The sequence below is a fragment of the Odontesthes bonariensis genome, chromosome 4, assembly GCF_027942865.1.
Source record: "Odontesthes bonariensis isolate fOdoBon6 chromosome 4, fOdoBon6.hap1, whole genome shotgun sequence".
Taxonomy (NCBI): Eukaryota; Metazoa; Chordata; class Actinopteri; order Atheriniformes; family Atherinopsidae; genus Odontesthes; species Odontesthes bonariensis.
Window position 1 is genome coordinate 8,149,246 of NC_134509.1, and position 14,428 is coordinate 8,163,673.

Sequence of the window (14,428 nt, forward strand, 5' to 3'; positions counted from 1 at the left end):
ATACTTATGATGCAGCATCCTTTCTAACAACTGAGTTTACGCCCTCTAACAGAGGCATAACCCTTTATAGCCCTAGTGTCATAGTTAGGTCATTCAAAGCCGTTTTAATTAAAGGAGTGTAGCACCTAATGCCTGGGTGTAAACTACACTGCCAGCCTCATAATGAGTGGTAAAAGACCCTTTGCTTTCAGTATCTGGGATGAATATCCTTTGTGGCCAATATGCATTTTGGAGATGCACTGGAATGCCAGATAATCAAATGACACAATTAGGCAGGATTCCCCAATTCATGTTTCAGGGTTGATGCCTTAAATGGGTTGATGCTGTGCGATGCTCAATTGAATTGTTGCTCCATTGCTTCCCTTTGTTCAGGATTCTTGCTGTGGAAAGTTGAGGACAGTTACACTTTTTAAGCAGATGCCAGCCAATGAAATCGCTCAATTTAATATCCGTCTGAAGTTGTGACTTACAATCTCTACAGTTCCAGACATCAGTGATGCCCGGAGTTGACCGTTAACACGTTTCCACACAAATCCTGCCTTCAAGCTGCCCTTATACATCGGCCAGTACGCTAACATGCGCACACTGCCTCCAAGTTTTCTTCCCAGTAACTTCTCTTAAGTTCTGCCTATCAGCTTGGATTTTAGCCCATTGCTCTGAACATAACAGCTACAACTTTGGTATGTTGGTGGGTTTCCTCACATGAACTGCCTACCACAGGTCCTACCGTGACATTTCTATTTGTTTGGCATTTTGACGAGGCCGCTCCAAAACATAAACTTTATTCCTCTTCAACATTTTGAAGTCACACCACATGTTCGGCTCATGTTATCTTTCTTCAGGGCATACTTGCTGTTGAGATTCAGCATATTGAGATTCAGCATATTGAGATCACACATATTTGCATGTACATTTACATTAAATCAATTAGCAGGCACTTTTACCTAAAGGGACTTACAAGTGAAAAACAACTCATAACACATTAACAGTGAGGGATCCAGGTGGAAGTATTAAGTGCTAGATGAATTTTAAAAAGACAGAGTATAAGTAGGATAGGAAAAGAGGTGCAAAGTGAGTTTGGGTTAGGTGTGTTATGGTGTTAGATGTGTTAGGAAAGGAGGAACTCTGAGAACAGATGAGTATTTAAGAGATTCTTGATGGTGGAAATGGACGACTTATCTGATAGCATTTGGTAGCTTGTTCCACCAATGTGGAACAAAAACAAAAAATTGTGAATGGGGACAGTAATGCCAGATTATATACTTTAGAAGAACACATAGTTTGAGAAGGAGCATAAATCTGTACAAGTATAAATAGCTGGTTGCAGACCCTGAAGCCACTCTGTAGGAAAACGTTAGTGATTTGAAAATAATTTGGGTTGTCGCTGGAAGCCAGTAGAGGTCAATAAGCAGTGGGCTGGTATGTGCCCTTTCTGACTGATAAAAACGCAAAGCGCGATGCCATGCTCTGGGCCGTCCACAGGGGTTTTTACTGTGTATAACACTACTGCAAACAGAGCATTTCAGTTGTAGAAAAGAGAGATAACTACGGATTTCGTGAAGAGCTTAGTGGCTTTCTGAGCCAGATACAGTCAGATTTTATTTATTGTTTCCATCTTGCAAGATGCAAAGCCACATGACAGATTCAACATGTTTAGAAGACGATAACTTATCATCCAGTCATGTGCTGATGTTTTCCTTTGGACGGTTTCAGAGAGAAAAAGTTTCTAAACAGCAGAGTTTTGTTTTCTCTGAACACATCGCTTCCTTTTCAAACTTAAAAGTTTAAGGTTGGACTCGTCTGTCTAAAATTTATTTTCAGAACAGCACTCACTCACAAAGGAATGTTAAAAATAAGGGTAAGGCTATTTGCACCCCTGGTACAATTAGCACTGTATAAAGATTGTACCCTGGTGCAAATAGAAGTGAATGCTATTTGTACCCCGGTGCACTCAGCAATGTGTTCTATTGATACCCCGTCTGGTGCAATTAGAAGTGTATGCTATTTGTACCCCGGTGCAATTACACTGGCATATTGATCACATAATTCAATTTTAATGCAAAATCTGCAATGGAAATGCCTCTTTTATGATACTCGCATTCTCATTAACAGAGCTATGATCTACTTATTATAAGACATTTTTTACATGACCATGTAGAAGCTTTCTACTCAGAATTGCGCCTTGTCATGATGAGAAAGATTTAAATTCCTCAACCAATCTGTTATGTTAAACTCCATTTATTAAAATGGCCTTTGTGCTCACGAGCAAGGTGTTTTTGGTGGTAAAATTCACGGGGTGTGAAGAATCACAGATCTATAAAGAACCTTCTTTATAGATCAGTGGTGTGAATAGTGTAAGGCTATTGTACCAGGGGTGCTAATAGACATTCAGAATAATGTATGCTATTTACAGCAAAGTGTGCTATTTACACCCTGGTGCACTAGCTAATTGTTGCAATCAAAACTTCTGTTTGAGAACTGAATTGTTTTTCAAATTGCGCACCTTCTCTGCAGAGACGTTGGTATGCGCACTATCACTTCATCGGGCAAGAATCGAACCCTGGACTCCTGCATCTTTACCCAAATCGCTTACCACTACGCTAGTTGATCCTATAACATATCTGTGGTGTGCAGGTAACTTTATAGTTAATATGGCTGAACGTCATGATCGCGAAATTTCTAAAAACTAACAAACTGACGGTTGTAATGTGTTCACTGAACATCGATTATGAAAATAAAACACGTTTCCATCTAGTTTTTAATTGGAAGAGATATTAGTGCCGAAACCTTGCAGTATTCTTCACTTTCTGATGACAAAAAACGGATGTCCGCCATGTTTTTTTGTGCAAGCCAGCAGCTTTTATTTTGGTGTTACGTCACGGGGTGTGAATAGCTCAGCTGTGTGGCCAAGGCTATTTGTACCAGGGGTGCAAATAGACACTCCGTAAAAAAGAAAACCTCGCTCTACTTTGACCTTCAAAATTAAATGGTAACCGCAGAGGCTCCAATACTTTTGCCACTCAAAGATGCAAAGAAGATTTTGCTTAGAAAAAAAAAAAGGACCAAATATCGCATTTGCGTCTTATTCATTTGTGTTCTCTTCACTGACGTAAAAGATTTGCATGAAAATACGGGGATGTTTTTTTAAGGTCATATTTCTACAGAAATATAGACAATTAGAAAAAATCCACAATATGGATGTGCCCTCCTCCAACTAGAAAAATAAAAAAAAAAGATTTCTCACTTTAGATAGCCTGGGTCTGTTCATAAAATGATGCTAGTACAATATGTCAAGGACATTATCAAAGCCCCCTCGCACCCTCTGTTTCTCTTTTTGTTACATACAGCACAAATTCAGTATGAATGTGCTCAAAGAGTCAATTTCCCTGTTATGTTCGGGGTGCTGGATTGAATATGGAGCTGCTCTAAGCTGCTGCAACTGAACCTTGTGGACAGCCTGCCACGTCTCAAAAGAGGCAGTTTGATTGTGACGAAGCCCTCATCCTTCTTCGTGTCTCACTGCCAAAGCAACTCATCTGCCTCCACTTGCTCTTAGATAGTCTTAAGTGCTGTCAGAAGAAGGCAGAGCGGGAACTTGTGTGCGCAAAATGAGTGTTTGTGTGCACGTGCGCGTGTGCTGGAAGAAAGGATAAAACAAAAAAAAAAATCCATGAAAAAAAACGCTCCTTTATCTTTTTTTTATTACACTGTTCAAGGTGAGATGAGTGATGAATTATTCAGAGATATTTCCCATAGCAGGATTAAGGTGTTTTTGGAGGTTAGACCATTGACAGGCCGTGCATGCGTGTGTTAATGTGTGTATATGTGTGTCTTTAAAAGCAAGAGAGAGAAACACTGAGAGAAAGTTGAGTGGGCGTTTTGCAGGGCAGAGAGGTGGCGGAGGTGGAGCACATCCCCAGTCAGCCAAACAAGCCTTCTCAATGTGGAGCCATAACTGCTGATGTTAATACAAGTAATAATTTACCCACTTTCCCTTCAGGCAGCTTTTAAAAATGTCATCATATAATCTAAACATGACTGTAGCGCCTCAGTCAGCATCGAAAACAAGGCCGAAACGGACACAAGATCACTTATCGGTATGTGACAAAGTGAAAGTCATGTCACAGAGCACATATCTTTATTTATTATGGACACTCGTTCACTCATTATGCTCATTCTTGTCTGTACAGATCTGCATGGGTAGATCTAAAAATGTGAGTGGAATTCAATTAATCCTTCAGGAGTTGATTGATTTCCGCATTCCCAAAAGGTTTTTTCACTCAAAACTTATGGCGCTTGTGATTTCCAAGCGTAGATGTATTTAAACTATGACAGTACAAGTAGTGCACATAAGTGTAATATAAATAGCTGTTCTAAATAAGTGACTGGGATCTGTTTTGAATATGCCACTCATGTCCTATATCAAACCCCTGGGGTGTCTACAGTCGGGAGTGACTAGAAAAAGAAAAAAAGCACTGTGCTGGCATTGTTAATCGGAGGTTTTGGGTTACACGTTTGAAGAAAATCAATACAACCGTACAATTTTTTTTTTGCATCAAAAAATGATGAAATGCAACACATTCAAATTCTGTTTTATATTTCAACTGTATATGATATCATGTGCATCAATACAGCAAACACAAATGTTTGTGTCAAAATAGATATACATATATGTGGACAATTATACTGTTAAAATGTTTTAGAAATATACCACAAAATATGAAATTTTCTAATTCCTATTTTGGGTGCATAAGTTTGGCTAAACAACCCAATTTCACTGTAAAACATAAAAAGTTACAGAACACTGTACTAATGCCGGGGGACAAGAATCGTGCTCTTTTTTTTTTTTATATCCCTCGCCATTTTTACAATTATGTATTTCAATGAGAGGTTTTTTTTTTCCGACTGTGTATTTTTTAGATGGGGCAGGACTCGCCAATTGGAGAGCCAGGCAATATCTGAAATGGTAAACTCACTCCCCAGTTTGTGCTGAGAGTTCTGTGAAGAGGACTACATGGTGATGTCGTCATCACAATGAAAGAACGCTTTAGGACACTACGCGGCTTATTTTCTCCGTTTCGTGACTCGTGAATGACATGACTGCTGCTGCACCATTTAAGGCAACCAGGGCCGTTTCTTGCTATAGGCGAACTAGGCGAATGCTTAGGGCCCCCTAGCCACCAGGGGGCCCCAAAGCTGCATGTTCAGCCTCATCTAAGGAGAGTTAAAATGTCCTGTATTTATCTGTAGCTATCTCATGTATTTATTAAATCCTTTATGTTCTTAAAAAAAAAATAACGTAGGATATGAATAAAATAAACTGCAAAGATGAACTGTGGCGTTATTAGGTCATATTTGTTGGACAGCACTGTCACACATTGAGTCATAGACATAATATATAATAACACGTACAATGTCTATGCATTGAGTGGCGTAGCGGGCTACCAACAGGTATGACGGGAATGATTGACATCTATCCATCATTCCAGTCAGCGAGGAAAGTAAACAAGACGAACGCACATTCGCGTGGAAAAACGGAGGAAGAAAAACAGGCTGAGGATAAAGGTGAGGCATGTGTTGGGTGATGTTGGGTGATGTGGGCTGGATAGCTGGAGGTGTAACGTTTTGTGTGTTTATTTTTCCTGCTAGCTAGCCCCGGATAAATGTTATGTTGCTGGCTAGGATCTGTTCGTAATAAACTCTGCTTTAGTCTTTGCTTTATGAAAGTTTGCTTATAGAAAATGAATATGTCACATGTGAATGAGCAGTCTGTCCTGCCATGGGAATGACAGATTCTAGCAGGGAGGGAGGGCATGTTGTTGTCCTGCTCTGTCATTGTTCAGTGGAAGTTGTCTGATATTTGACATTATTTTAGCATTACTTAGGATTAATTTACTAACTTTGGTATTTATTTATTGGCCTCTAATTAGAAGTGTGCTACTGTTAATAATTTAAAAGTGATATATAAATATCAGGCATCATGTTGATTATTTTAGAATATTGTGGCAGTGGATCATCTTTCCTAGTTTTATTACTTTAACTAGTACAATGTGTAAATTAATAGTACAATTAATGCAGAAACTTCTTAAAAGTGACAACTTTGTAATTGGGTACAATCTTTAAAGGGGCGCTGTACATTACTTTATTTTTGAAAAACACTCAAAATCTGGGAGGAGGCTCCGGGGAAGACCCAGGATACGTTGGAGAGACACTAGCCCCTTTCACACTGAGGAAGAACCCGCGTTTAATTCGCGAATTTAGCGTGTCCGCTGTTCCTTTCACACTGACGACCCGGGCTGGCGTGTCAACTCGACTCGCCATTCGACCTGCGTCGGACCCTAGTCTTTTTGCCGAGCCGAGTTTGATGTGAAAGCAATTGACGCAGGATGGACGTGGGCGTGGCGTGACGTGAGGAATTTAAAAGACAGAATGGACAGCTGATTCAGAACAACAGCGACAGGTGAGGACAAGTTTCACTCAGTTTTACTTCAAGTTCGAGACATTTTTGAAGATGGCCAACTGGGGAGACAAGGAGGTCCGCGAGCTCCTCAGCCTCCGAGCAGAGGACGTTATTTACCGCCACATGTCGGGGACGGTGAAAGATGGACCTCTGCTGGAAGGGCTGGCGAGAAAGATGGGAGAGCGCGGTTTGGGGTGGAAGCCACTCTGCCAACCCCATTGCCATTCAGGGCAGCATGGAGCTCGCACCCGCTCCTCTTCCCACACCACCGTGCTCCACCATGTAGTGCTCTTGTATTCTCCGCATATGTTCTTCGGCGGCATCCCACGTTGTGACCATCCACACCCCGTAAAATAACATCTCCATGAACTGCAAATACAATTGCAAAAACAAGTCCTCAAGGTGTCCCGCCATCGTTGGTTTGAAAGATTTGATCCAGACAGGTGTATTTAACCCTACCTCCGACGCATGGCTTGTGCCTACGTCATTGTACACACCCAGCATTTCATGTGTTTCGTGTGACGCTCTGCCACTAGGCAACGCCCCCTGAACTCGGCTTCAGGCGACACAGGTCACCTAATATGCCAAGCTTTCACATTGCTCGAAGCGGCACGAAGTGGCAATTTGGACCCGCTAAGGTAGCGGGTCTCAGTGTGAAAGAGGCTACTGTCTCTCGGCTGGCCTGGGAATGCCTCGGGGTCCCCCCGGAAGAGCTAGAGGAAGTGGCCGGAGACAGGGACGTCTGGGTTTCTCTGCTCAAGCTTCTGCCCCCGCGACCCGATCCCTGCAGAAGCCGTAGATGATGGATGGATGGACTAAAAATCTGTTTTATTTAATGATTGTTTTTTCTTTGTATTATAGGTTTTTTTTAATTAGTTTAACTTGCCTGAGTGGTTCACCTTAACATGTTTAATTTTAACAGTAGCCTGTTTTGCTCAAGTGTAATAGATCTTAGTGTACCATCTAAAGGGTTAGGCATCTCTTCATTCCAGTTTGACAAACTAGGGGCCCCCAAACAGCATCTTGCTCAGGGCCCCCGCAAAGGTAGAAACGACCCTGGAAGCAACGAGTCAAAACCAGTGGGAATTTTGTTTCTTCTGGTGTTCCCAGCGCATTTCAGCTTTATTGTCCCAAATAAATAAACAAATGCTTAATGCCTTGAATCGGTTGCGCTCCTCTGCTTTGTTCACATCAATCTGTCACGGTATATGGTTTCAGATGTTATGTTTTGTTTGGTTCTTGCTCAACTCTGTTCTATGTTTACTGCGTTTTATCTGGTTTCACCTCCTCTGGTGGCCTGCCCTGGGTTTGTCTCGATTCTTCCCACCTGTGTCTCATCAGCCTGTGTGTGTATGCTTGTGGTCCAGTTGCGTTGCGCCCCCCCCCCCCCTTTAAGTCTTTCCATTTTCCCTGTCTGTCCAACCTGTTCATCTAATCAGTGCCTCCAGTCTGTCATGTTATTGTGTTCAGCTGTTGTCGAACTCCCTTCATTGTTCTTTAATTATACTCAAATTATTAATTAATTCATTATTCACTCATTTGTAAAGACCTGCCTGGGACTCACTGCACTATAAGTTATTTGGTAAGTTTTAATTCAAGTCTGCCTCCCATTTGATGCATTTGGTTCCTCAGCTTATCCTCACATCATAATGATAAATATTATCTTAGACAAGATACATCCTACTCCTACAAAAGCAACATTAATATATGCTTTAGATTGCTTAAAAAAACATATCTTCAAAAGGTCAACAGAAAGTAAGTGTTTTTTACAGGTTTTGCTACTTTATCCTCAGCCTTTTTTCCTTTGGTGCAATGCATTAAGGTCTATGTCTGCTGAGTTAGTGACCACTGGTGATTATACATTACTTTTCACATTGCAAATTTGGGGTACTTTGAGTACACCATCTCAGGTATATAAAAGCTACATTTGGACATCACTACAAAATGGTAATCTCACTATATCCACTAAGTAACGAGGAGTGACTCAGCACCAGAGAATGGAGATTTCTTACACAGGTGAGATGGTTAATTTTAAGAAAATCCATATTTTTGTTCACTCTAACCAAGTACTTTTTAATGCTCATCTTATCTGTGGGAGAAAGGGGTTCAATGAGCAGTGCCCGGTGAGACTGATAAGCGCAGCTGAAAGGCATTTTCAAATCAACCTTACACTCTTTAAATGTAGTAATGCGCTGAGGCTCAGGACAAAACCGCATGCCGTCCACACCAACATTGTTTGATGTCAGCCTGTGTATATTCTATGGACTATTTGTGGGTTTTGAGTGTGTATAAAAAGGAGAGCATGTACCTCCTCTGGCCCGGTACCAGTGGGGCACTCGGTATCATTGTGTTGTTTGACATTAGGTTTGCATAAACATGCTCATGGAAAACAAACCACAGGCTGTCTTGTGAATATCCAAGCAGAGAAAAACAACACAATATTAATGAAACTACTGCTACACTGACAAAATGTTTTGACTGTATTTCTATATATATTTGGTTATTTTGTGTCGACGTAAAGGAAAAAGGACAGTTTCAAGAGCTGCTGTAACTAAGGCTACATGCTTCATAGCCCAAAAGAGTTGGGCTATATGCAGCACACTTAAATTTCCCCAATGGTGTACTTTTAGTTGTGGAACACTGTTAACTTCTCAGCCTTTGTGGTCACGATCATGGCTGTGTAGAGGGTATGCCAGGGTACAGCCATTAGGAGCATAATGTTGATAGTGTAGATGCTAGCCAGCTAGCTAGTTAGCAAGGTAAAATGGCAGAATTTTAATGCTAACACCGATTACTTGTATTGTATGTTTGTTTGGTGTTTAACCTATTTTTAAACAAGAACCAATATTTTATTTCCAACCAATGGCATTTTATTTTGTTTTAGGAAATTTTTCACTATTTCATCTTTCTCTTAAAATGTTTGGGACATTTTCCTTTGTGACCTTTCAGTTCACAAAAGGAAATTCATCACCCCAACTGTCAGGAAATAAGTCATGTAGATACAGTAGGCGTGTGTTTCTAAAAAGATAAAATACACACAACTTTCATGAATTTCTGGTTTCATGAAACCAAAAATGGCAATGTATTTTCTTGGCGAGACAGCTACCTTGACTGTACTCAAATGTATTGATTTGTTCATAGTTTAATACTGATTTCATTATAAACAATAAGAGAGTAGTCAAACTCATAAGATAGAACAATACCATCCGCACTGATGAGAAAGCTGGGAGGACTTTGAAGATTTGATTCTTTTTTTTTGGTTTACATCTCTTATTCTGTTGTCACTTCTCTCTGTCATTGTAGGCCAATAACGTCTCATACATGTCTCTTTCGCCATTATGTTCGCCCTGGACAGGATCATGTGGACACACAGTTTGTGCAACACTGAGAGATCTGATCTGATAGTATTCTTGCATTATGATTACACTGCTGCACTTTACTTTCATTTGTGGTGGCTCTGCTTAACTTCAGCCTGGGTAGAGCTGGTTCAAGTGAAAACGTCTGTACCAGGCCTTAAAGCCGTTAACATCACAGGCTTTTATTTCAAAGCAGATAATTAGTCTTCCCATAGTCAGAGATTGGGCAGAGGCACTAATGGTGATGGCTCTGTTCTTGTCCCAACAAGCCATTTCACTGTAACTGAGACGTTTCAACAGATTTTTATCTATTTTTTTTTTCTAACATACGTGTCAATAAATCTTGGTTTTAACCTCTTCTTTCAAAATCAAATAGCAGTTTGGTATTTATGTGAATTATCTATTAATTACCAAAGTAATGAAAATATGAATGTGTTGCATTCAATATTAATTTAACTGCTAACACGTTGGTGTCTATCCAATTATTATCAAGTAACATTGCAGTGAAATTTTGAAATATCGCTTTAAAGATTTACAACGCATATAAAATTCACTGCCTCCTGGCCAGTGAATTCTCTAAGAAAATGAAATGAGTTTTAAAATGAGTTTAAAAAAAAAAAGAAGACTGTAAGGTATTTCCATCTGTCCTTAAACGTATGAACTCAATTGAGAGCAAAACTGAAGCACAACTTCAAAATGTCCATGAAACAACCTTCATGGAAATACCATTAAAGGCTTGACATTAACAGTCGCCCACACGCTCAGAGCAGCTCATGAACCAATCAAGGCCTGTTGTTCACTCTCCAAATCATTTAATTTCAAACACACAGTACAATTAAAATAAAAACAACAACAACTGGGCAGTAGGTATGCCTACCAAGGAAAATTACTTTATTTTATCAATTTTATCATTATTATTATTTTACTTGCATTTGAACCTTTATTTTAAGACCTGAGTGCTCGGGTTGCCACACATGCTGCGCTTCTACCAGTGGGATTCATCTGGACTTTCAAATGCAATTAAATGTGACCCATGATTTTAATAAGTGACAGCTTTTCTTTCGAAATGTGGTAGGTTAACTGCATTTTAATTTGCTAGTTTAGTCTCTTCTGCAAAGTGATTTATAGACTCCTGCCTTCCAAATGCTGCTGGCACAAACGCTGAAGTTCTATCAGTGCATTTGTATCTGCAAAGTTTACACAAACCGCCTGAGCCAGTCCTGTTAGAACGTACATCTTTCACTTTTTCAACACTAGATCACCTTCTGATTCCTAAACTTATCCTGATCAGAAATTTGGGACAATAGTGGCACAGGATGGGTCTGAATTACCTTTAATTTTTTATCTCTATCAACTCCTCGGTGTTACCAAGAGAACTGTTTCGTAAAATGATAGCAACTTCCTGGGAAGTAGAAGACCTCATTCTGAAGGGAAGTTCTGCGAGTGCATTTATGGAGTGGCATTACATCCAGTTGAGTTAAAGCTGCAAACACGAAGAACTACTGGTCATAGTTTGGGCCTATGGAGTGTGTTACCAGTAATTCTTTAGCATAGTTCCCACTTGACATGACTGATGTAGAGTGCTAATGTCGAGAATATTTATTTTCCAAGACTGAAACATTTTACAAATCATGAAAAAAACAATTGTTTTCAGCACAGAACTCTCCACATATTGTAACGCTGTGACCTCACCTTATTTCTGGCCCTGTGACAGAGTGTCTGCGGAGCATGGCTCTGGCCTGGGCACTGGTCAGGTTGGAGGTATGCTCTCTGTTGATGGCCAAGATGGCGTCCCCCACCCCCAGCCTGCCATCCTGGCAAACAGAGCTCCCCTGGACCACACTGCGCACCAGTATGCCTGAGCCGTCCTTGATAGCACTCACCGACATCCCTGCCAACACGCACACAAACACATAAAAACACACACACACACAAGCACATGAAAGCACAGATGAATCGAGGGTTGGCTAAGACCACTTTGATCGCAGGCCAGTCGCCCAAATAAACACCTGACAGTGGCAATAATCAGCGTAATCAAGACAGACACAAGGCAGATTAGCACACAGACCTGGCCACACACACGCTTGAGATTTGCACGCCATCGGCTTCCACAGTCACACTCACATAAGGTGCACGGACACGGTGGCGCATACTCACACCTACAGAGGACACAGGTGACTGGAGGGGTAACACATGCCCGTTGCACAAACACCTGACTTTGGCATTATCAATTTGCGCACTAGGTGGATTACGACACTTCATTAATGCAAACAGGCAGAGGTAGGTAAATCAGGCATCACACACGTGTGCACACCTCACGCACGTACAGACACTGCCGAAAGGGGAGGCTGTAACAAATTAGGCCGTCTGATCTAAGGTGGTGGCAAACAGCCTTGCTATCTAGTCACGATTCACATCCACAACACCATGGTTGTATATAATTTGAAGCTGGTCAAAGAAATGACTTTGTACTTATTTTTGGATCAAATAAACAGTTTATTGTTTTTTTTTTTCTGTTTTGTTTTTACATTCAAATTACAATACAATCATAGTGCCTGGAGTACAATCAACTTGAGACACAACCCCTGCCGCTTACAGGACAAACAGAGACATTTCAAAGGTAGAAATAAAGCTGATTGTTTCAAAGTCAAAAGTTGCTGAAGTTCTACAACACTACTATTAACTATTACACACTCTGCAAAAAGAATGCTTAAGTATAACTTATGGAAAGTTCCCATTGTTCTATTAAAATGAACTTTCTTAACAGTACCAAAGGCTTAAGTACAACAGGTTCACAACAACTGATTCGCAAAACCAGAGAATAAATAAAGACTATGTATGCTTCTTATTGTCATTTTGAGATGAGCACGGTAAGAAAGAAAATACCACATTTGAATTTTTTTTCTCTTAAAACCTGCTCTGAGAGACGTCCAGATTCTCTTGAACAAACCAACAATAAACTGAATTTCTTTGCCAAAACTGGACATTAAAATCATAGTCATTATAGAAACCTATTATATATGGAATCTAGTAGTAAGTGGAAGAAGTTGCAAAAATAAATATGGTACCACATTGTCATTCAAGCACTACGGATACGGACTGCGACTGTTACTGTGAGTAGTTAAGTAAGAAGGTAAATTTAGTGTCATAGGGGCATAAAGTTAAGATAAAAGATTCTGTTTAACATCTAACACAAGAATCATGTGCAATTTTTGTTTTGTATCAAATCTGAGTGTCAAAATGACAAATGGTGTCATGCAAAAATATGGGCATCCAAAGAGATTTGAGCTCCTAGATGATTTTGTTTCAAGTGTCAGACTTTTAAGATCAAGTGTGAAGGATGTGGTGACATCTAGTGGTATAAACTGCAGGTTGCAACTAAACAAATGGATTGATTACAAAAAGGGACGGACTGATCATGCTTTAAGCTTATGCTACAGTCAGTGGCACAGGGAGCATTTTAATGGTAGAGGGAGGAATGGACCGAATGAATTATAAGGAAATACTGGAACCTGTTCAAATGCTAAAGATGAAAAGAAGATATGTTCTCCAAATAACTCAACACAGAATGGACTACCTTGTGAGGCACAAGCTGGAAGATCTGCCATGTCCCTCACAGTCCCTCAACCTTAACAAAATTGAACATGTGTGGATACTTGAAAGAGCAGTACTTTTATGGCAGCTGGGCAAAGACACAGAGCCAGAAACCTTTCACAGGAAGAACGAGTAAAAATAACGAGGACAAGACGTGAAGGACCATTAGCTGTCAAAAAAAGGCATTTCTAAGTCTTTCTAAGGTTGGTACACAAACTTTTGTTTTGGGTCCCATTCCTTCTATTGATTTGAAAAAAAAAAAAAAAAAATGTTCAAGAGAGTAATAAGCGAATAAATTGACCTACCCCTTTGACAGTGACATTTTGCTGAGGGGTGCCCAAACTTTTGCAAGACACTTTTTGCATCACATCACAAATCTTCAAATTTAAAAAAAAAAAGAAAGCAATCCTAATCTGCTAACCCTCAAGATGTGAATTTTCAGAAGACCGTGCTTCATTTCAAATTTCAGCAAGGGGACCTAAACAGTTTCAAACAAATGAGAACCAAAGAATGCAGTGATACTGTGACCTTGATTTTCTCTACCACAAAAAAATTTACATAATTTCAAACTTTCTTTCTGTCTCTCACACTGACAGACACGCACGCACACACACACACACACACACAAGTACTGTGGCGCCTCACCCGAGCATGTTTCCAGAATACAAATGAGTTTGTTTACTTATGCTTTGCATAGTGCCTTTAGATAAAAGTGCAGCATTGCCTCGCACCCTGCCATTTTCCTGCCATGTTTCAACAGCCAAACATTTGACTTGCAGTTAAAACAGTTTATTCTCATCACTGGGGTATAAAAAGATATTTAGCTCAACAAACAACTTAATGCACCGTACAGTATATCCATGGGTTTCAATCGGACTTCTAGACATTCTGTCAAATTACTTTAAGCATTCATTCAGCCCCTTACTGTTTTCCCCACACAAATACTGTTCACAAACGTGCGCACACACACACACACACACAAACAAACACACACAGGTATCATCTCCTCTCTCAGGTA

The 14,428-nt window shown here is 40.2% G+C and overlaps 1 protein-coding gene across 2 annotated transcripts in view; it reads right to left on the reverse strand.

Annotated features, from left to right (window-relative positions):
* The window catches only part of LOC142378359 (multiple PDZ domain protein), a 61,350-nt gene that overhangs the window by 25,501 nt on the left and 21,421 nt on the right, over window positions 1–14,428 (reverse strand). For both annotated transcript variants that reach the window (XM_075462770.1, XM_075462769.1), the window contains exon 20: window positions 11,509–11,707. In XM_075462770.1, the coding sequence (XP_075318885.1) occupies window positions 11,509–11,707 (199 nt within the window). The remainder of the gene's footprint in view (window positions 1–11,508; window positions 11,708–14,428) is intronic.